Source organism: Esox lucius, chromosome 13 (genome assembly GCF_011004845.1).
Source record: "Esox lucius isolate fEsoLuc1 chromosome 13, fEsoLuc1.pri, whole genome shotgun sequence".
NCBI classification, from domain to species: domain Eukaryota; kingdom Metazoa; phylum Chordata; class Actinopteri; order Esociformes; family Esocidae; genus Esox; species Esox lucius.
The window spans coordinates 21,984,906-22,008,089 of record NC_047581.1 but is presented as its reverse complement, the minus strand read 5'-3'; the positions used below and the strand labels follow the sequence as shown (position 1 = coordinate 22,008,089).

The 23,184-nt window shown below is 41.0% G+C and overlaps 1 protein-coding gene across 2 annotated transcripts in view; it reads left to right on the top strand.

Moving 5' to 3' along the window:
* Window positions 1–11,526: 11,526 nt before the first annotated feature.
* Window positions 11,527–23,184, top strand: part of si:ch211-130m23.3 (LisH and SSDP domain-containing protein) — a 79,583-nt gene continuing 67,925 nt past the window's right edge. The window contains exon 1 of one of the 2 annotated variants that reach the window (XM_010876480.5): window positions 11,527–11,754. In XM_010876480.5, the coding sequence (XP_010874782.1) occupies window positions 11,699–11,754 (56 nt within the window). In that variant the 5' untranslated portion in view covers window positions 11,527–11,698. The remainder of the gene's footprint in view (window positions 11,755–23,184) is intronic. The other variant, XM_010876482.4, reaches the window with a different exon arrangement.

The window sequence follows — 23,184 nt, the reverse complement described above, 5'->3', positions numbered from 1 at the left end:
CGCTCCAATGTATTCCAGGCACATCAGCACCCAGTGCACGCTTGGTCCGCCTCAAATCATCAGGAATTTCACCAAAGGAAAGCCTGCCTTGAATCCAGAAGAAGGCTGTGCATACATTTAATTTTAATAGGAGTTTTTCCACCCCTGTTCAATCAGCCTTTTCTCTGCTGAGTCCCAGGAAGCACTACTATTTCATCTTGCCAATGTAATTAACAGGGAAAAACATGTTCCACCGATAAATGAATATGCTGTTTTGCATTTTTAATAAGGGAGGTTTTGATATCACTCATTTCAATGTAAAAACAATAGTACTTCAGTTCCTATTTAGTCCTGTAAGTTGCTCTGAATATGAGCGTCTGCTAAATAACTAAAATGTAAATGTAAACCACATGTTTGGGAAGCGTTAAAGCACATTAACATCAGTGTGATGGAGATTTAGATGAACCGGGGATGATTGTACACTGTTCACACTGCTGAGGACTAAGTTTAGGTTCTTCCCAAAAAATGACAGGTAATTATTATTACAGGTACTTATTTGTAGCAAAGCTGGAACTCAAAATGGCTTCACCAGAGCCACCATCCCTACAATTTTGAATGCAGACCGTACTTGACAGATTTTAAAAACAGTCCCAATCAGACCCCCCCCCCCCATATATAGACATTTCTTGTGGATGTTCTGAATGATGCTTATGATAGTAAAGTCCAATGGTTGCTTGTATTTCTCTAAATTCCCAGCATACAATATAATTATTGGCATTTCAAACAAACATGAGTAAGTAATATAATAAGAAGAGAACCCCTCACCCCCACCACTAAATTCTTACATCAAGGTTCAGTCCAAACAGTGGTAGAAAAGTTAATAAATAATCGAAATGCTTAAATGCTTTCATAACAATAATAACATTAAACTACCAAAAAACACATTTGCTCTGCTTGCTGTTGGATGTTTCTCCATACTGGTCTATTACAATAATCAGCATGCCCACCACAGTCAAAGACAGGAAGCCCTGGCTTTAACTTCCCCGCTCTAACAAATAAAAAATACTCTGGCTGCACACCAGAGGAGCTTCCGGTCAGGACACTGAGCGGAGGGAGGAGAGGGAGAGGGGAGAACAGCAAATGTTGTTTAGAGCAGGCAGTTTCAAGACGCCCCAGGCTGGGACTTCCACTTTCAGCAGACCACATAGGTCCTTGCAGATTGAGTGAAAACCTTGCCAAGGCCCAGTTAAATTAGTATTATCTTCTTCTACAAACCTGACTTTTTTATACTACAGGACTAGTTAACACTTTCTCCTCGCAACATTGGGTAAAAAACATTTTTTATGACAGTTTATTGATACGTTAACCAACAAAAACATCCAATCATCCAGAACAATCATCCAATCATCATGGCATGATCATCCAATCACCCAGTTGTTAGAATTATACAATGACATCTTTTCAGTGGTGTCTTGTGTGTTTAACAAAATGAAGACGGCATTTGACAAGGTATATTACTGGTCAGACTAAATTATTTACCGAGTCTGGAGCACTTGTAAACGTCTGTGCCAATTAATCTCTAGCAGGTCTTTCGTGTAAGAGCTTTATCGTTTGCTAATTAGTGTCCTTGCTAACAGTCACTCTCAGTGGAAATATAATCACATATGTACCTGCTTGTTAAATAAGGCCTTTTGCTGAATGTTTAGGCATTTGTAGAAAGACAGGCAACAGATCCATTGTGTTTGTCTCTTGGTCTGCGCTCGCAAGTGTAATATTGCTTTCTGATGTGTTGCCTTTCCACAAATCTAATTTAAAAAGTTGGTGTGTTTGTAAGTGACAGAAACTTTTAGACACCCTGAAATAGATGACCTCTATGACTGTGGGTTACGTTCTGCAGAATGTTGCTTGATGGAAACCAAAGGGGGAAGGAAATGTCTTGGATGGAGAGAGAAAGAAAGAGTGAGAAAGATGTTGGCTTAGATATTTGCAGACTCACCCCACGATGAAAATGCATATCAGATTTTTTGAATGGAACATTTTGAGATTTCTCACAGTCTCTGTGTGTCTCTCATTTAGGAATAGCACATCACTATACTGAAATGGCAGGGTGCCAACTTAACAAGATATCACTATTTATTTGGCCAAATTTTGTCTTGTACCAATGCATAGCAGCAATCATTAGTTAATAATAAAAGCTTCTTCTCTTGCTGTTTCGGTGAATAAAATAAAGATCTGATTAAACTAAAGACATCAAGAACAACTCCCTCCTAAACTGACATGTTTTCATATGACACTCCCGTCGTACTGGAAAAAGATGACACACCCTCCCCCCTGACAAAGAAAGATTACAACCCAAAATAACTGTCTTCACTTTTGGGGCTGTACAGCATCTCCTTCTCTGTCCTCGGCCCTGAGCTGCTCCATTTTTTGGCTGCATTGGTGCTACACTAATTCATTGGGTGCTGGCCATTTGTGCCACAACACCCAGCGACGACATGATGGCAAGCGATCATAATTTGTTTTTAATCCAGACTGGGGCTGGCGGAGTGTGTTAAAGACTGTGTTAAAAAAAAAAAGGCCCACGGACAGTTGGAAAGGCCCATCGGGAAATCTCCTGGTGCTCCTAATGGGCAGTCCATGACCAGCACTCGCATAAAATTATTATGCTCTGAAAAAATAGATATTAGCTAGTTATGTTATCACTGATGAGTGTTGATTTATTTTTATCATAACTGCCCTCACTACTTTAACTGTATTGACATTCCTAGCCATATTTTTAGTTTTTGGTAAAACATTTAAAAGAAAATTAAATAAGTTCAACTGAAACTGCATAATATCTAATGGGTGGAGGAAGCAAATTATATAACAGTCTTTGTTTTACACCCTGATTTTTTATCTCAGTCACATTTCATTCACCTTTATTTATATAGAGAATGAACTGAACCCACTGTCTTTTTTTACAGCTGAGCCCTGTATTTAAAACACATACAAAATGCAAATAAAGCATATATTAAGAAAAACTATCTCAACTGACTAGCCAACTGAACCAGATATCTAGAGATTTGACTGCAGAAGCTGAGGCATGCATATATAGAGTGTATGTCACCATAATCCAGTAGCGACATATAAGTAACTTGCACAATATATTTTCTATGCTGATGTGACTGACATTATTTATTCCTGTAAAAGAAACACATTATAATCTTTAACCTTTTCTCCAACATGTTTTGAAATACACATTTTCATCTCACCAAATCCCTGGTATTTATAAGAGGCAACATGTTCTATAGAAGATCCATTTAGGGTAGTCATTTTAGGGTCATCCAAAGCTAGGTTCTGTGACCTACAAAATAGCATGCACTAAGTTTTATTTGCATTTAGTACCAACCTACCGTCCATTAGTGATTTTTGTAACAATTAGAAATCAGACTGCAGTTATGCAGCTTGTTTTAGAGGTGTTGTAGTATATATTACTGTGTCGTCAGCATAAAAATGAAATGCACAATATCTTAAAGAGTGACATAATACTGTACACTGCTTTAAAAAAATTCAGGGAACACGTAATCATCACAGTACAACACCAAGTAAATTAAACTTCAGGGATATCAATCTGACCAGTTAGGAAGCATAAATGATTGTGAATCAGTGTCACCTGTTTTGGTGCAACAGGTGACAACAGGTGAACTGAGGCAAAAGCATGACCACCCCCAAAAAGGGAATGGTTTTGCAGGTGGTGGCCACAGACAAATTGCTTATCATTCCTGGCTGATTCTTCTCCAGTTTTGCATTTCGCTGGTGTCCTCGTCACTACTGGTAGCATGAGGCAGTACCTGCAGCCCCTTCAAGTTCCACAGGTAGTCCAGCTCCTCCAGGATGGCACATCCATACATGCCATTGCAAGGTTTGCTGTGTCTCCCAGTACAGTCTCAAGAGCATGGAGGAGATATCAGGAGATGGGCCATTACACAAGGAGAGCTGGACAAGGATGTAGAAAAGCATCAACCAAGCAGCAGGAATGGTATCTGCTCCTGTGTGAGGAGGAACAGGAGAAGCACTGCCAGAGCCCTACAAAATGACCTCCAGCGGGCTACTGGTGTGCACGTTTCTAACCAAACTGTCAGAAACAGACTCCATGAGGGTGGCATGAGGGCCGACGTTCCCTAGTGGGACCTGTGCTCACAGCTCGATTGGTATTCGCCAGAGAATACCAGAATTGGAAGGTCTACCATTGGCGCTTCGTTCTCTTCACAGATGAGAGCAGGTTCACACTGAGCACATGTGACATACGTGAAAGAGTCTGGAGACGCCATGGTGAATGTTATGCTGCCTCCTGGTGCAGGACAATGCCCGGCCTCATCTGGCCAGAGTGTGCAGTTCCTGGATGACAAAGGTATTGATGCCACTGACTGTCTCTCACATTCCACAAACCGGAATCCAATTGAGAACCTCTGGGACGTTATGTATCTGTGCATCCGACACCACCAAGTTGTGCCACCGATTCAGGAGCTCGCTGATGCCCTGATCTGGGTCTGGGAGGTGATCCCCCAGAACACCTGTTCTCAACAAATTACACAATGTACAGTAAAGATTTTGATCTTTAATATATTTCGTTCAACCAAATCCAATGTGTGATTTAAGTATTCCCTTAATTTTTTTGAGCATCGATATAGAGTGAACAATATGGGACCCAATACAGGACCCAAAATATATTCCCTGTGGAATTCCTTTGTGCAATACAAGAAATATAGGTTTAATTCCATCAGCTCAATTGCCTGTGTTCTGTCTCTAAGGCAAGTGTCCTTGGCCAGGCCCAATGAAGACAACTTTTTCAATAAGATTGAATGATTTACGTCATCCAACACCTTCGGCAGGTAAACAAACAAAGCAAGACAGATTGATTTCTCATCAAAGGCTTTGACAATATGATTTACAACTAATGTAGTTGTGATTGTACTGAGTCCAGGTATAAAGCCAGATTGAAATCTGCTCAAAATACAGTTTTGAACAAATTCCTGTTTATTTACCAATGCCTCCTGGATTTTTGAAGATAGGAGGATTTTCATCAAGGACAGTAGTGTCCCCACCCTTATGCAGTGGAAGCACATGAGGGAACCATACTTCAGGGATAACCCCCAAAATGTACGTTAGATTAAATAAGTGTTAGAGTTCTAGAGGTATTGGGAGCAGCACTAATCAATGACCCTGGATCTAGCTTTAAGAGGTAGAGGTAGGTACAGAGTCCCGCACAATCTGTAGTGGTGCGATGGTGGCCTTGTTCTTCAGGGTTTTTACTGTTTTCCAGAGTTTGGAAGGACACCCATTAGATAGCGTATTTACATAGTAGTCTGCTGTTACTTTTCTAATACCTTTTACATAGGTTTCTCAACGTCATGAAAGTCCATTCCATGCTAGAAGTAGTTTTTCTAGCATTTGCCCACGCCGCACTTCATTCGTGAGTAGCATCAGATATTTCATACCAGATTTAAACCAGAGAATGGATCTGTTCTTGACTTTTATCCTCACATAAGAGGCGTGTTGATCTGCAATAGTTATAAACACACTAGTGAAATATTGTAGTGCTAGTTAAGCCTCTGGAATGGCTGAAATTCAGTCAGAATCACACTGGGAGAGGTCGTGTAAAAAGCTTGTTCACTAAAATGTCTGAAATGTATTTTAGTGATGATGTTGGGTGATGTTGGGTGATACAGTTGAACAACTGTAATTTACACTTGTTTCCTAATTTAACACTTAAGGCAAGCAATTCCAATTCCTTATGAATACAGATAGACTTAAGAAAAGAGACTGAAAAATGATTTGTTCCCCCCAACTTATCTGCTCAAAATACAATGTACCAACCAAGTGTAATATCTCAATCCTTTTATAATGTCCAACCACGGCCTGTTCCATGCCGGTTGTTTCATTTCTATGTTCTGTGTGTTTTAATTCTAGTTTTCCTGTTTCCATGTTCAGTCTCGTTAGTGAATTGCTTTCACCTGTGTCTCATTAACCCCTTGTTTAGTCCCTATTTAAGTTCCTCCTGCCGCAGTGTTTCTTGTTGGTCATTATTGCTGTTGATGTTGGTGTGCCGTTGACTTGTTTCAGTTGATGTTTGTTCTTGGATAAAACTGCGTTCATTGGCAGAATCTTCGTGCATCTGTCCTGCAGCCATTTTATCATGACACATCTGTGTTCTTAGAAAAACAAGTTTCAGATAAAACAAGTCTGGATTAGAATGAAATACCAAAATCTTAATGAAATCCATCTCTGACAATAAACTCTCTACATTTAGGTGTCAAAACTCAAGACCCTTGCAGTTTTTGAATGTATGTGGATTGTCGACATATACAGGATTGCTAATGGTTTATATTTCTTAAGCTATCTAGTGGCGTAAAAGGCAAATGTAAGCAAGAAAAAAATCACAAAAATTCACAGGACCACCAATAGTCTAATGCTTCCAAAAGCAAATAAAATGGAAAGGTTTTCCAGACCTCCCCAAATGTTATATAATTTTGTCTCTTCAAAGGCTCAGTGATGTCATGTGGTATTAGGAAACAATTTGTTAAAATATTAATGTACACAGATCTGAATTGAAAATAGGATGGTCTAGAGACCTCGACCAAATCAATAGGAATTGGTCTCTCCTAAACCAAACAGTGTCGTGACATCATTCACACAGCCAAGTACTTTGTACTTCTTACACATCTGGTAAATGTACTTGTAAGTTGGACAACAGGGGTCAAAATCATCCCATTAGATGCACAGGGGATTTTCACCCTTTTTTTCTTTTTATTTTATTGGCCAGTGTAATTCACTGGTTATGATCTCACTTTACCAGGTCATTTATGTAATAATATTGAACTTCCCTTACCTTGTGAACACAGCTGATTACTTTTACTTTGTACTTTTTGCCACTCTTTCTAAAACTGCACTACTAAATTCAGAACAATGGCTTAAACCGTTACCCATGCAGCTTCAATGGAACACCGCTTAGGGACCCTCCCTCCATGGGGTAGACGATCAACTTCAATCTCGCTCGGCTCCTCTCTTGTCCCGTCTGTAGAAGCCACTCAACAGCAAGAAGGAAATGCAGGGAGAAAAGCGGGGGAGTGGGGGCTAGTGAGAGAGGGATGGGGACAAAGTAAAAGAAGAAATAAGTAAGAGAGTGGCAGAAGTAGTAAGAGAAGAGAGGTCTCTATTGGCGAGCTCTACAGAGAGGAGCTATTCATTACAGGAGCAGTCAGAAAATTCAGCAGCAGGAGTGACATCATTAATAGGAGCCATCTCCACAGGGAGAGAGAGACGGGGACCGAATGATCACTCCATCCTTCTCTTCTTATCTCTCTCTCCTTGCGTATCTCTCTATCTCTTCCTTCTTGTTCTCTTTAGCCTCAAGCTATTATGTTAGCAGTGCTGTATCTCCCTCTTTCTGTCTCGCTCTTTCTCTACCTCACACACATATACACACATATTTGGCCGCTATTGATTTATCTGTCTCTCTGTCTTATCTGACCGCGGGTTGAAACCTGAGTGGGAGTCATAACTACAGTCTTCAGTGCTTGACCCTTGGAACAAGCAAATAATTTACTCATGCCTTAAAAATCATGAACTCCTGCTTTCTTTTTTTAAATATGTTTTTATGTCATTTGTAACACAGCCCCTTCTCCTTTACATATGAATCCTAGACCCATCCTTCTTATATAATATGAACACCAGATACATCCTTCTTATATAATATGAACCACAGACCCCTCCTCTCCTTTTTTTAATGAGAACTATACCCCTTCTTCTTATATAATATGTACCACAGACCCCTCCTCTCCTTTATTTAATATGAGAACTACACTCACCTAAAGGATTATTAGGAACACCATACTAATACTGTGTTTGACCCCCTTTCTCCTTCAGAACTGCCTTAATTCTACGTGGCATTGATTCAACAAGGTGCTGAAAGCATTTTTTAGAAATGTTGGCCCATATTGATAGGATAGCATCTTGCAGTTGATGGAGATTTGTGGGATGCAGATCCAGGACACGAAGCTGCCATTCCACCACATCCCAAAAATGCTCTATTGGGTTGAGATCTGGTGACTGTGGGGGCCATTTCAGTAGTGAACTCATTGTCATGTTCAAGAAACCAATTTGAAATGATTCGAGCTTTGTGACATGGTGCATTATCCTGCTGGAAGTAGCCATCACAGGATGGGTGCATGGTGGTCATAAAGGGATGGACATGGTCAGAATCAATGCTCAGGTAGGCCGTGGCATTTAAACCTTGCCCAATTGGCACTAAGGGGCCTAAAGTGTGCCAAGAAAACATCCCCCACACCATTACACCACCACCACCAGCCTGCACAGTGGTAACAAGGCATGATGGATTCATGTTCTCATTCTGTTTACGCCAAATTCTGACTCTACCATCTGAATGTCTCAACAGAAATCGAGACTCATCAGACCAGGCAACATTCTTCCAGTCTTCAACTGTCCAATTTTGGTGAGCTTCTGCAAATTGTAGCCTCTTTTTCCTATTTGTAGTGGAGATGAGTGGTACCCGGTGGGGTCATCTGCTGTTGTAGCCCATCCGCCTCAAGGTTGTGGATGTTGTGGCTTCACAAAAGCTTTGCTGCATACCTCGGTTGTAACGAGTGGTTATTTCAGTCAAAGTTGCTCTTCTATCAGCTTGAATCAGTCGGCCAATTCTCCTCTGACCTCTAGCATCAACAAGGCATTTTCGCCCACAGGACTGCCGCATACTGGATGTTTTTCCCTTTTCACACCATTCTTTGTAAACCCTTGAAATGGTTGTGCATGAAAATCCCAGTAACTGAGCAGATTGTGAAATACTCAGACCGGCCCGTCTGGCACCAACATCAATGCCACGCTCAAAATTGCTTAAATCACCTTTCTTTCACATTCTTACATTCAGTTTGGAGTTCAGGAGATTGTCTTGACCAGGACCACACCCCTAAATGCATTGAAGCAACTGTCATGTGATTGGTTGATTAGATAATTGCATTAATGAGAAATTGAACAGGTATACCCCTCCTTCTTATGTAATATGAACCACAGAGCCCTCCTCTCTTTTATTTAATATGAGAACTATACCCCTTCTTATATAATATGAACCACAGACCCCTCCTTTCCTTTATTTAATATGAGAACTATACCCCTTCTTATATAATATGAACCACAGACCCCTCCTCTCCTTTATTTAATATGAGAACTATACCCCTTCTTATATAATATGAACCACAGACCCCTCCTCTCCTTTATTTAATATGAGAACTATACCCCTCCTTCTTATATAATATGAACCACAGACCCCTCCTCTCCTTTATATAATATGAGAACTATACCCCTTCTTATATAATATGAACCACAGACCCCTCCTCTCCTTTATTTAATATGAGAATTATACCCCTCCTTATTTAATATGAACCACAGTCCCCTCCTCTCCTTTATTGAATATGAGAACTATACCCCTCCTTATTTAATATGAACCACAGACCCCTCCTCTCCTTTATTTAATATGAGAACTATACCCCTCCTTATTTAATATGAACCACAGACCCCTCCTCTCTTTTATTTAATATGAGAACTATACCCCTCCTTCTTATATAATATGAACCACAGACCCCTCCTCTCCTTTATATAATATGAGAACTATACCCCTTCTTATATAATATGAACCTGAGACCCCTCCTCTCCTTTATATAATATGCAAACTATTCCCCTCCTTCTTATATAATATGACCCACAGATCCCCTCTTCTTTATTTATGTAAGACTTAGACCCCTGTATCTTTATATAATGAGACATAGACCCATCCCCCTTCATATAAAATGAACCCCATACTGCTCCTGCTTTATATAATATAAACCTCAGACCACTCCTACTTTTAAGCTCTCCTCTCCTCTTTTCTATCTTCTCAAACACAAAGTTGCCGCCTGTGATTCGTTGTCATAGCGATCAGCCCTCAAGGGACTCATCCCAAAACGAAAGTTCTGCTAGTCTGAAATAGAACTGCTGTCTCTCTCCTGGGGGATGAAGCTCACTAGATACAGACAGAGACAGAGAGAGGGGCTGGTGTGGGGAAACAGAGGAAAGGAGAGAGAAAGAGAAAGAGGAGAAGAGGTAACAGGGAAGAGGACAGAGAGCGGGTGCAGCGAGTGACACAGACAGACATAGGGAGTGATTGACAGAGAGATTCAAAGAGTGGAGGGAGCAAAAGAGATAGACAGAGAGAAGGCGTAAGAGAGAGGAATGGAGTGAATGATGAAGTGAGCGACAGGGAGTAAAAGAGTGAGTGAGAGAGAAACAGAGTGAGACTAAAAAAATAGGGGGGATGAGTGATAGAGGGAGAGAGATTCAGAATGAGACAGCAATAGAGAGTGGAAGCAAAAGAGGGGGTTTGTCACAGAGAGACAGAAAGAGGGAAAGAGTGAAAGAAAGAAATGGGGGAAGTGAGTGAGTGAGTGTGTGTGAGAGAGAGACAGTGTGCATCTATTCCAAATGGGTCACATCACCGGAGCATTACGTAAGGGTAAACACTGCTGCCTTGTAATGTGCCCTTGATAACACACACTCATTACACACACACACACACAGACAGAACCCCTGCCACACACACACACACATCCGCCACCCACACAAACACATACACACACAAAAAGCAGTCCATCTCCACAGCCTACCCATTGGGATGCAGTGCATCTTATTTTTCTGTAATATACTAGGTCCAAATTTGCTCTGAATCCAAAGTCATCTTTGTCTCTCAGTAGAGCTGTGATAAGTACATCATGACAGTGAAGTGCACCACGGTTGTTAGCTTGCCGACAGCATGACTTGCATTTCATCTCATGTTTTGAGAGACGACTCATATTAAACAAATACGTATGATAACTTATGTTCCCAACAGCAATTCACGTATAATTCAATATGTCAACTAGTTCATCTGAGAGTGTGGACTGACATTATTAACAGCTCAGATAGGGCAAGTAGGTGACGAATTTGGATTACTCAAAACTTTTGACTTTGCAGTTTTGATGATTATTATTATTTTTTTCCAAAAGTGTATAGAACAACACTACAGCATGTTTTTGGATCTCAAACAATTGACTCTATGTCTTCCTGTCTTTTCCTATTCTAAAACCATTCATAAGTTTACCATTGACTATGTAACAGACAAATGTTATTCCAGTTTATTTGCGAGGGTTGTTTACGCAATGCGCTGTCTGTGCGTCGGTAGAGGGTGTGATTGTTTATAAAAGGAACAGCCAGTTGTTTAAAATCCTACTCGGACGGTTTCAAATCCCCCCTTGCGCTGAAAGAGGAGAATGGAGGGAGGGAGTGGGATATGTGTGTGTGTGTGTGTGTGTCTGTGTGTTTCTCTATGTGTATGGTGCCATGCCAGGGAGAGCGGCACATACAGTCAACGCAGATGGAAGGAGAGAGGTAGAGGTAGAGAGAGAGAAAGAGAGAGAGGAAAGAGAGAGACGATGCAGAGGAGGGAGGGGGTGAGAGGGAGGTTCAGGGGAGTTATTAGGAAGGGAGTGGCCAGCTTACTGTCAGTCACTGGCGGTTACCAAAGAAAATGGGCGTATTCAAGTTACAAGACATCCAATAGCAAGCCACGCTGCTTGTGTCACCATGGTGACTGGGCTGTACCCAGGGAGGTTGTGATGGGTTGACAGGTGCGTGACAATCGGAGCTCTCTGCAAGCATGTACGCCAAAGGCAAGAGTAACAACGTGCCGTCCGACAGCCAAGCCAGAGAAAAGTAAGTTTTATTCATGGGGGAAACCACGGCAATGAGGAAAGTAAATGGGCGTCCTAGACCGTCACACACAAAGCTGTTGTTGGAGAGGATAGACATTGCAAAACTCATAGAAGCATGCATGAGGCTTTGCTAGGGAGGCTTTACAAGTTGACCATGTCAATTTCTTGATGCATTCTGGATATGGCAAGAAAGATTGCAATACAACATGCTGAAATATAATAATATATTTTAGATGACTTCATTGTTATTTCTAACGAAACGTTTTTCCATACCAGGCTAAATTTCCAGCGACATACTTTTTTGATAGTAATGGTTATCAATCTTTAGTTTGTCAGTTTAGCGTTAATTGGCAAGCCTGTAGTAGTGGGCTGAGTCTTTGAAAAAACGTTACTGTCTCCTGGCAGGATGAGTTTTAAAAGGGAGTTCGACAGGCTACTGTTAATCTTTTTGATATGAGTTTAACGCGCTCTTTTGTTCACATCGTGCATGTAGTTTTGTGATTGGAAGCTGTCTTTGCATCATGTAAAGCAGGTAACCCGTCGCATGACTAGCTCGACGAGTAAGCGGCGAACATGGAATCGAATACACAGCATAGGCTACTGTGCGGCGGGTGTCTTTAACGTAATAATTTATTAGGCTACCATGGCAAATATGCTTTTTACATTGCATAGACTATGTTACAATCATCTATTTGTAAACAATAAACATAGATTCATTTTCGGAATGTGTGTAATTACTGGGTTATAAAATGCATGGACATAAAATAAATATTTTGCGCTTGTCGCTGTGCCTATGGTTGATTAAGCAACAGCAAGTGCCATTTTTATCATACTTTCAAAGTTTAACAGTGTAAACATGTAATTTATGACAAACATTTATATCATGTTTATGCTATGCAGCATGATCATACTGTGTCCTTAAAATTATTTCGGACGAATGTCTCTGTCGATGGCGCACATCATTTCTAAAGAAACCTTTTCCCGTGAGACAGACTGGAGAACTTGGTTACATTGTTGTGCTGTCACTGTCGTATAACTTCTGCAATTTTATTGTTTAAATTGTCTTGTGTTGGACGGCTTTTATGGTTTGGAGATCAGCAACAACTTTGGCCTTAATCATGAAACCTCCAATCGCCCAAGTGTGCGTGTTTGACTTAAAATAAGAAACGAGAGGGAGTCATGATAGATACACAGATACAGACAGGTAGGGAGATGCACATGTAGACTTTATGTAAATTATCTAACCTTCAAAATGTAATCTGTATCTCATATCATGCTTTTAACATATCTGACATACACCAACTTAAACCTTTTGAAAAGGCTACTATCATACATTTACCAAAACAGACACTGTTAATTAGCATATGTTCTGTAAAATTACAATGTATATTATATATTATTCAGCTTTTTACAGTCCATTTTGGTGGGTATGATAAAGCTGATAAAGCTGTTTTTCGAATTCTGAACTAAATATAATACTTTCTTCACATCCATGTGGTAAAAGCAACTCACATTTGAAGGGGAAGAACACCAACATTTTAAACATAGTCCTACTTTATTTTACAGTAAATGATTCATAGATCATAAAATACAAATTACCAAAATGTACCATGGAACTTGTACAAATACTGTGGTATTTTCATAAAAGTGACTGAAAAATCATCACTGCCCTATATTTTGGTGAAGTTTTCATAATTCCTTTGCAAATACAAGGGAAAATAGATCTTCACAGATCCTCTATGTTTCTTGTCAAAACCCAAAAGGCTTGGGTTTTCAAGTCCATATAGATACATAAACCCATGATTTCAATTTGTTAAAAACTAGTCATGAACAGTGACAAGAATTCAACAAATAATCAAAGGGATAACATAACAAATATGCATCTGGTATCAAAATGACCAAAATTGGTAGTTTACCTTTTAAAAACAGTAAAAGGTATCATATCATTGCTAAGTTTGGGCAAACACATGGTCTATGTCAGAGGCTCAACCACTGATGGGCGTGCGTCGTCCGTCTTTTTTACACTCATCACTCACTCTGATGGGCATGTGTCGTTTGTCTTTTTTATGCTCATCACTCACTCTGATGGGCATGCGTCGTCTGTCTTTTTTACGCTCATCACTCACTCTGATGGGCATGCGTCATCCGTCTTTTTTACGCTCATCACTCACTGTGATGGGCATGCATCGTCCGTCTTTTTTACACTCATCACTCACTCTGATGGGCATGTGTCATCTGTTTTTTTATGCGTGTCACTCCAACACATCCTCTGTCCGTGTAAGCTGACAACTCTGCCCGGTTTTTCAGATTCGGCACATGCCCCTCTACGTTCAAAACTTGGAAGAGTTGACCTGTCTTCCAGGTATTTAACTCCATTCAGGCAGGTCCATAGAGACTTGTTGCTTCCCAAAAGGCACCCAGCCCTATGCCCTACATAATGGACCAGTCCTAACCTGCAGTGGACAAGGTGACATTGTGTTGGTAGCGTCTCTCAGTCCAGTTTGAAGGGAACAAATTGAGGTTAGGTGTCAGAAGGTTAAGTTGAGTGACCCCTGCTTAGGAAGTCATAGACATGTTACACAGGCAGACCAGTTCTGTCTTCCTGTTGAGTTGAGTGACCCCTGCTTAGGAAGTCATAGACATGTTACACGGGCAGACCAGTTCTGTCTTCCTGTTGAGTTGAGTGACCCCTGCTTAGGAAGTCATAGACATGTTACACGGGCAGACCAGTTCTGTCTTCCTGGGAAACTTGGTCATTGATTAAAAGATCACCGCCCTGTCATACATCAGGAGAAAGAGAGCAGAGATAGAGGTAGAAACAGAGGGGAAAGAGGGAGAGGGGACAGAGAAAGAGAGCAGAGATAGAGGGGAAAGAGATAGAGGGGACAGAGATAGAAAGCAGAGATAGAGGGAAAGAGGGAGAAAGCAGAGATAGAGAGGAAAGAGGGAGAGGGGACAGAGAAAGCGGGAGAGACAAAGGGGAGAGGGGAAGGGTTAGTATGAGATCTGAGAGGGGTATGAACTGGTAAAACTATTTGATATCTGCTGAGAAATTAATAGTGATACAGTTAGCCTATGAGGCAAGTTGTAAAGCACTACATATCTATATTGTCTTATTTAGAAAAATGCTTCAAAATGCTTACATTCAGGATAATTCCCATTACGGAATGATTGAGAGAACATAAATGATGTCTATCTTTTCCAGTTCATTTCATAGCAGCAAACCATTTCTCACTTGTCACTTCAAAACCATTCATTCATTTCTGTCAACAGTAGGATATCCAGACATATCCCCAGAGTCCCAGGTTTCATTGAGGTATCCTGAGAGCAGCGGTCAATACAACACAAAGGGATGGCCCTGTACACTTTGGCTCCATCTCTGCCTCATCTATCACTGAGGGAGAGATAAGGAGAGGAAATATAGAGGGAGATGAAGAGGAAATAGAGAGAGAGTATAGAGAGAAAGGGTCAAAGGAGTTAGGGAGATAGAGATTGGAGGCGGAAAGAGATGCAGCGAGACGGGGGAAGATGGAGATCTTCCTCATTTGACTTCCGAGATAGGATGCAGGGATAGTAGAATGATTGTTTTAACATGGCTTCATCACGCTGGATCTATAATGTTTGAACTAGTAGTAGTTCAATTGTAAATATTTATGGATTTTGAATGTGGCATAAATACAAGCAGGCATGATGTTTTCATCAGATTAACCACGTTTCTATCCAACCATTTAATGGCTGGATAATCTGACTGAAACAGTCACAATCTGGCTAATAGAGACATGATACGTTGGTACAGTTTTTGAAACTTTGACAGACAAATTGTTTATTTGGCACGGTAAGAATCTTTCTGATCAGTAAAATGAATCATGTGAAAAATGGCAGTGCAAATACCTTTATATGCAAATAATAAATTAACAGATTAAATAGGTTATAGCTGTAGCGCTAGTAGCTAGAGTGCAGGTGCCAAGACCAGAGAGGTCACGTTTTACATTGTACATAACAATTTTGTTGACCAAAAATTGTTAGTGTTGAAAAAACTATGAAAAAAACAAACTTTTTTGAATACATGAAAAATTTACCGTACCAGCAATTCTGCTAGCTAAGCCTGAACAAGTTGAGAGATTCTGTATGTACGTGTGTATATATGTGTGTGTGTTCGCAAGCCGATCTAAAGGGGATGAATAGTAGTTATGATTGCCTATGGCTCATGACACATGGTACAGCACAGCTGAGCTCTCCTGGGGCTTCATTCTACAGTATTACTAATTAATGTGTACCAATACCCACTCTAGACATGAAAATGTCTTTTATCTTAGAAGATGTTTGTTTACCTGCCTAGCTAAGAACCCTTTGGTAAATGCAGACATTCCTGGATGAAAATGATAATGTGAACAAGAGATAAGTGACACAGAAAGCAGGAGAAGAACTGGAAAAGAACAGAAGAACGAGGATGAGAGGATGAAAGGCAGAGGAATTGCATGTTTTTAAAGCGCACTGTCCTTCTCATCAGTGCAGTGTCTGTCTCCGAGCTCAGCCAGCTTCTGTTGACTTCTCCTTTCTGCTGCACAGCAGGAATCAGAGGGAGGGAGAAACACAGAGCAACAGATCAACAGACGCAGAGAGAGAGAGATAAAGAGGGACTGGGGGAATTTGCTGGCTCATTAGTTTACAGTGTTGTTGTATTAACCTACGAATGGCCCCCTACAGAGACAGGGTCCAGGCGCATGGTGTGTTTAGTGGTACACCTAGATCACTGTGTATTTCTGTCTGGTGTGTTTAGTGGTACACCTAGATCCCTGTGTACCTCTGTCTGGTGTGTTTAGTGGTACACCTAGATCACTGTGCATCTCTGTCTGGTCTGTTTAGTGACACCTAGTTCACAGTATATCTCTGTCTGGTCTGTTTAGTGACACCTAGTTCACAGTATATCTCTGTCTGGTCTGTTTAGTGGTACACCTAGATCACTGTGCATCTCTGTCTGGTCTGTTTAGTGACACCTAGTTCACAGTATATCTCTGTCTGGTCTGTTTAGTGGTACACCTAGATCACTGTGTATCTCTGTCTGGTCTGTTTAGTGGTACATCTACATCACAGTGTATCTCTGTCTGGTCTGTTTAGTGGTACACCTAGATCCCTGTGCATCTCTGTCTGGTCTGTTTAGTGGTACACCTAGATCACAGTATATCTCTGTCTGGTCTGTTTAGTGGTACACCTAGATCACTGTGTATCTCTGTCTGGTCTGTTTAGTGGTACACCTAGATCACTGTGTATCTCTGTCTGGTCTGTTTAGTGGTACTCCTAGGTCCCTGTGTACCTCTGTCTGGTCTGTTTAGTGGTACACCTAGATCCAAGTATATCTCTGTCTGGTCTGTTTAGTGGTACACCTAGATCCCTGTGTACCTCTGTCTGGTCTGTTTAGTGGTACACCTAGATCCCTGTGTACCTCTGTCTGGTCTGTTTAGTGGTACACCTAGATCCCTGTGTACCTCTGTCTGGTCTGTTTAGTGGTACACCTAGATCCAAGTATATCTCTGTCTGGTCTGTTTAGTGGTACACCTAGATCACTGTGTATCTCTGTCTGGTCTTTTTAGTGGTACACCTAGATCCCTGTGTACCTCTGTCTGGTCTGTTTAGTGGTACACCTAGATCCCTGTGCATCTCTGTCTGGTCTGTTTAGTGGTACACCTAGATCACTGTGTACCTCTGTCTGGTCTGTTTAGTGGTACACCTAGATCCCTGTGTATCTCTGTCTGGTCTGTTTAGTGGTACACCTAGATCCCTGTGTACCTCTGTCTGGTCTGTTTAGTGGTACACCTAGATCCCTGTGTACCTCTGTCTGGTCTGTTTAGTGGTACACCTAGATCCCTGTGTACCTCTGTCTGGTCTGTTTAGTGGTACACCTAGATCCCTGTGTATCTCTGTCTGGTCTGTTTAGTGGTACACCTAGATCCCTGTGTATCTCTGTCTGGTCTGTTTAGTGGTACACCTAGATCCCTGTGTATCTCTGTCTGGTCTTTTTAGTGGTACAGCTAGCTCACTGTGTATCTCTGTCTGGTCTGTTTAGTGGTACACCTAGATCCCTGTGTACCTCTGTCTGGTGTGTTTAGTGGTACACCTAGATCACTGTGTACCTCTGTCTGGACTGTGAAGGCGTATGTCTGGTCTATGTGGCCTTAGTCATGTGTCTGGGGGTGTAGGAGTACATCTTATTGACCTGAGAAGTGGTTGTTGTATCAGTGTGTGTCTGATTCACCTACGCATACTGGGATGTAGTGATGAATGTTTTCTTCTCACTACTAGAGTCATGTTAGATGAAGTGGGAGTAAGGTCTAATTTGTTATGGTACTGCTTTGCTTCATGTTTCTTCGTAGCATTTTCGTAGCTCTCTGTGTGTCTTACTTTACTGTACTGGAGCAGGTGTTAACATGTTTATGTCTGACTGTGAAGTCTGTCTGTAATCAGGTCTGTCTGCTCAACCCCCGGCTGCCTCTCTCTGTCTGTTTCTCTGTCTTGTTTGTCTCTCACTCGCCCTCTTTCTCAGTCTGATGTAATGGACAGTGTGTTCTGGGAGGACAAACCGGGGTCAAGTGTACTTCTCTATGCCTGATTCAGAAAGTTGACCCATTTCATAAAATGTTTAAATTCAATACCATTTCAATTTTGAAAGGTATGACATTTTTTTCACTGCCCCTTAATTGCATGATTACATGATTTTCTTTGAAAAAACGATTCTTCCTAGATTTGATTTTGGGTGAAAGGCATAAGGCAACAGTACAGCAAGTCCTATGTAATCCAACGGGATATCACTTTAAATAATTAATTAAAACACTTTCAAAGTGGTCCTCGATTTATATCATGTACATTTACTCATGTAAGAACCTGTTTTAAATCCAGCCACAGTTATATATTTTTTTTTATTGAATATCTGCTGTTGATCAGAGCGTAATTTCACGTGATGCAGAATTTTGATTGCAATGAAGGCTCTGTTGATTAACCTGTATGGATACTTGCTGGCTATCTTATTATACTGTAGCTCTTTTACTTAGTTAGCCCGTTTTATTCTTGCCAGACAAACCACGGTTTTGCTTGGTGATTCAGGCCAGGTGTTTTTTATTTTCATCCACCTTTGAAGATAAGCAACCAAATGACAAATAACCACACGTGGGACCCTCCCTGTACTGTCTCTGGATGCTGTCCTTGGACACTACCTTGTTGCGTAGTTTTATAAAAAAAAACACAGATTGGTGCAACGGTTTGGAAGGCGATTGGAAGTGAGTTCAGAATAATGTTAGTTTTTTTCATATTTCACCCACAATTATATAAACGTTAATGTCATAATTGCACATTTTCGGTTAATCACTGTCTTCCTGAACTCCTCTACTAGCCGATATGAGCTACTTCCCTCCCAGTACTGCACACAGCAGTGCTCAGCAAGCGGGAGCTAAGTGAACTGGCCTAGTGTTGCTGTGCTTAACTCTCTATATTGAGTAGACCGCATCACGGTGACACTCACATTGTTGCCACCAATACAAAAGTTATTTTACCTTGTAGAGACTGATGCACATCTTACCTATCGCATGCATAGATTACGGCAGCTCTGCCTTTCTGTGTGGCCAGTAAAGATATTTTAAAATGGATAATAAGTGAAGCCTGCATAGATAGGTTTAACTTTGACGACGCTCCACCCAAAGCCCTCGCTCTAGCAAGAGGAAGCCAACATCCTGAGACAAGAGAAAAAAAATGTAATCTATAGCAGATATTAAATTGTGTTGGCTCTCAATGTTTCAATCTAGTATCTCGGACCAGTGAAATAATTCTAAACATAACTATGAACTGTGTAGAGTCTTAACTGTCAAAACGACTGCTCTTCCATATGTGTTTGATCATGGGAACCATATTCTATAATCAAAATGAAGCTTGCATGGGACTCAGCCTGGCTTTTACTCAGTTGTGACACTCCACTAAGGTAAGATGAAGGCAACATGCATCTTTAAAACTCAGCCAAACACTTGCATTTGTTTAATGAGAAGCAGGTTACAACACAGAGTGGGAAGCAACATAAGCACTGGACCAGGCGACGGCTATGTCATCACAATTAATTTTAAATGAATAAATGCTGGGAATCATTTGTTTTCTGCTTTCTCAGAACATTAAATCCAATTAAACATTGTCGACAGCAAGGTCGTTGGCTCAAGATCTTGATGTTGGGAAGCAGGAGCAGTTAGCCATTCATAGATCAGAGCTATAGCTCACAATGCTGGCAGAGGAAACTGGATCCCCAGGTTGCCAGCATCAATGACAGAGGTTTTCTGTGCTACTTGTGATCAGAATTGCAGGACAATGTGATAAAACATGAAAAGTCTGTGTTTTATCTACCTCAGTGGGACCCATGTGACCTCAGTGAAATGTTACGCTGTGAGGATCTATTGCTTCAATGAAGGCAGAGCAGTATGCTGGGAGCTGGTCATCAACAGGGCCGGTACAAGCTGCCACTATTTGACATGTGATTCACAGTATTTGATTGAATCTCTTTGGTCAAAATGTTGTCTGTAGTATTGTTGTCACCAAATGAGTTCACATTCGTTGATAGACTTAAGCGTTAATTCAATCAAATACTGTACATGCAGTAACATACACAGGGTCTGCGGTGGGGCATACTTCCATTTTGATCAAAGGGGCCCATCACTGTTTTTAAATTCTACCTGTTGCACTGACTTAGTGTCCCGGGTTGGAATTAGTTTCTTATTATTAAGACAAAATGAAAACCATTAGCGTTTCAGCCCTCAAAGACTGGTTTCTTTTTACTGTTTTAGTGAAATTCTACCTTTGTAATTTTAGAATCAAGGTATATGTAACCTAGTAATGTTGTATTCTACTGCTCTGCATTTACTGAAATAACATTTCCTTTCAATCCATTATTTAACTTAAATCATGTTCTATGTAGAATTTTCATGAACTTGACTTTTAGGTTGAGGATAAGGCTTAAGCTGAGCTTGGACTGGGATCTAATTATTAACTTTTCAGGATGTTCAAGTGAATTGTGTTCTACAGCATCCACTTGCTTACTTTTGCTAGAATTAGTTTAACTTGATGGAGGTGCAAATGTACCTCCCTGAACTTTATTTCTTGACTTCAGTATACAGTTTGTTTTCTGGTGGTATTTGTAGCATTAACTAAAATAGTCATTATCCCCATGAAAGTGCCGCATGTGTGCCGCTCTATGTTGTTCCACCATTTGCTTTATTCCACCATTCTTCATAGGGGATTTTTAAATCCACTTTAAAAGAAGTCTGTGTTTTGTTTTTGTCTTACCCCTCCTCATTTGGTTGTGATACTCATGTTAATCTTGTAATATGGGAATAGATGTTAAGTCACCTTGTACACAGTTATCAAAATGCTGAGGTGGTGTAAGCATGCACAAAACACATTTTATTAAAAATCCCCAATGGAAGAATGTCATGGGTTGCGGGCGTAAGGAACCAGGCGCAGGCAGAGGTAGTCGGTGTTGACCCTTTTAATCAAACAAACACGAGCACAAACAAAACACAACGAAAGAAAAGGGCTGACTTAAGCAGCAAAAGGAATACATGCAACGGTAGCGTGAACTTACATATAATGGCAACACACACGACAACGACCTACACCTGCCTCCAATTGGGGAGGCCAAAAGGAACAGAGGTGGCTAAAGGTATCACTTTCCATCCTGTCCTGACTATGGCCCCAACCCAGTGCAGAGATGGCTAAGGGCATAGCCAGGACGTAACAAAGAAATGGTGGAATAAAGCAAAGAGCTGCACTTATATTTTGCCACTTGGTTTCATGGGATTTATGACTCATTGACTATTTCAGTCTAATGCAATGAGTCATGAAAATGCACCTCAGGAGATGCTTAGGGTATCTTAGGGGTCCTTGCCGTGGGCCACATTGTACGGCATACTGCTTTAGCCCCCGGCTGCCTGCTACTCTGTTTGTCTATGTTAAACACGTCTGTTAAACACGTCTGTTTAATATGTCTGTTTAACATGTCTGTTTAACATGTCTGTTTAATATGTCTGTTTAACATGTCTGTTTAACACGTCTGTTTAACATGTCTGTCTACCTGTGTTTAACATGAACGTGCCTGTCTTGTTAACATGTCTGTCTACCTGTGTTTAACATGAACGTGCCTGTCTGTTTAACATATCTGTCTACCTGTGTTTAACATGAATGTGCCTGTCTGTTTAACATCATTTTATCGGTCTGTTTTGCACGTCAATCTACATCAATGTACTTGTCTGTTTAAAAGTCAGTCTACCTATTATAAATTATAATAATACATTACATTTATATAGCGATTTTCAAACACCCAAAGACGCTTTAAAATACATACATACCAAACAACTACAGATAGAGCAATGAGACAAATGGTAGCTAACAAAACAAAAACAAAAAAGGGGGGTGGGTCAAACAACATACTGTAGGGCAGGGGCTAGGGAAAGGCTTGTTTGAACAGATGAGACTTGAGGTGGTGGATGAAGATGGCAACTGATTTAGAGTCACGGATGAATTGCGGAAGTGCATTCCAAAGTCTTGGAGCAGCCCGTGAAAAAGCCCTGTCCCCAAATCTCTGCAGCTTGGACCGAGGGATGATAAGGAGGCCAGCAGTGGCAGAGCAGAGTGACCTGGAGGAATGGTATTGGAGAATAAGGTTCGAAAGATAGGGTGGAGCATGTTGGTGGAGGGCTTTATACGTGAGAAGAAGAATTTTGAAGTTGATGCATTTAGAGATTGGAAGCCAGTGGTGTTCTTGTAGGATGGGGGTGATGTACTGCCAGGATTTGGAGTGTGTGAGAAGTCTTGTAGCTGGGTTTTGAACTGGATGTAGTTTATGGAGAGATGAAGAGTTAATGCCCGAAAGGAGAGAATTGCAATAGTCAAGACGGGCAGAAATGAATGCATGTATTAGGGTTTCAGCGGCAGAGCGGGACAGGCAAGACTGTAACTTGGCAATATTGCGGAGGTGGAAGAATGAGGATTTGACTGTCTGTTTCATGTGTTGTTGGAAGCTGAGTGAGGAGTCCAGTATGACACCGAGGTTGCATGTATGAGGGAATGGTGATACAACAGAGTAAGGTTGAAGGTGCCGGCTTTGGTTAGTGTGGATTTTGTACCAAGTATTAAAAGTTCAGTTTTGTCACCGTTAAGCTTGATTAAGTTCTGCTGCAGCCAGGTTTTTATTGTTGCCAGGCAAGTTTCAATATGTGACAGAGGAGGGTTGGTGAGGATTTAGTGCCGAGGTAGATCTGAGTGTCATCGGCATAGCAGTGGAAGTCCAGTTTAAGGTGACGGAGGATCTGACCAAGGGGGTGGATATAGATTATAAAGAGCAGGAGCCCAAGAACAGAACCCTGGGGGACACCCTGTGTGACTACAGCTGGCTCAGAATTATGAC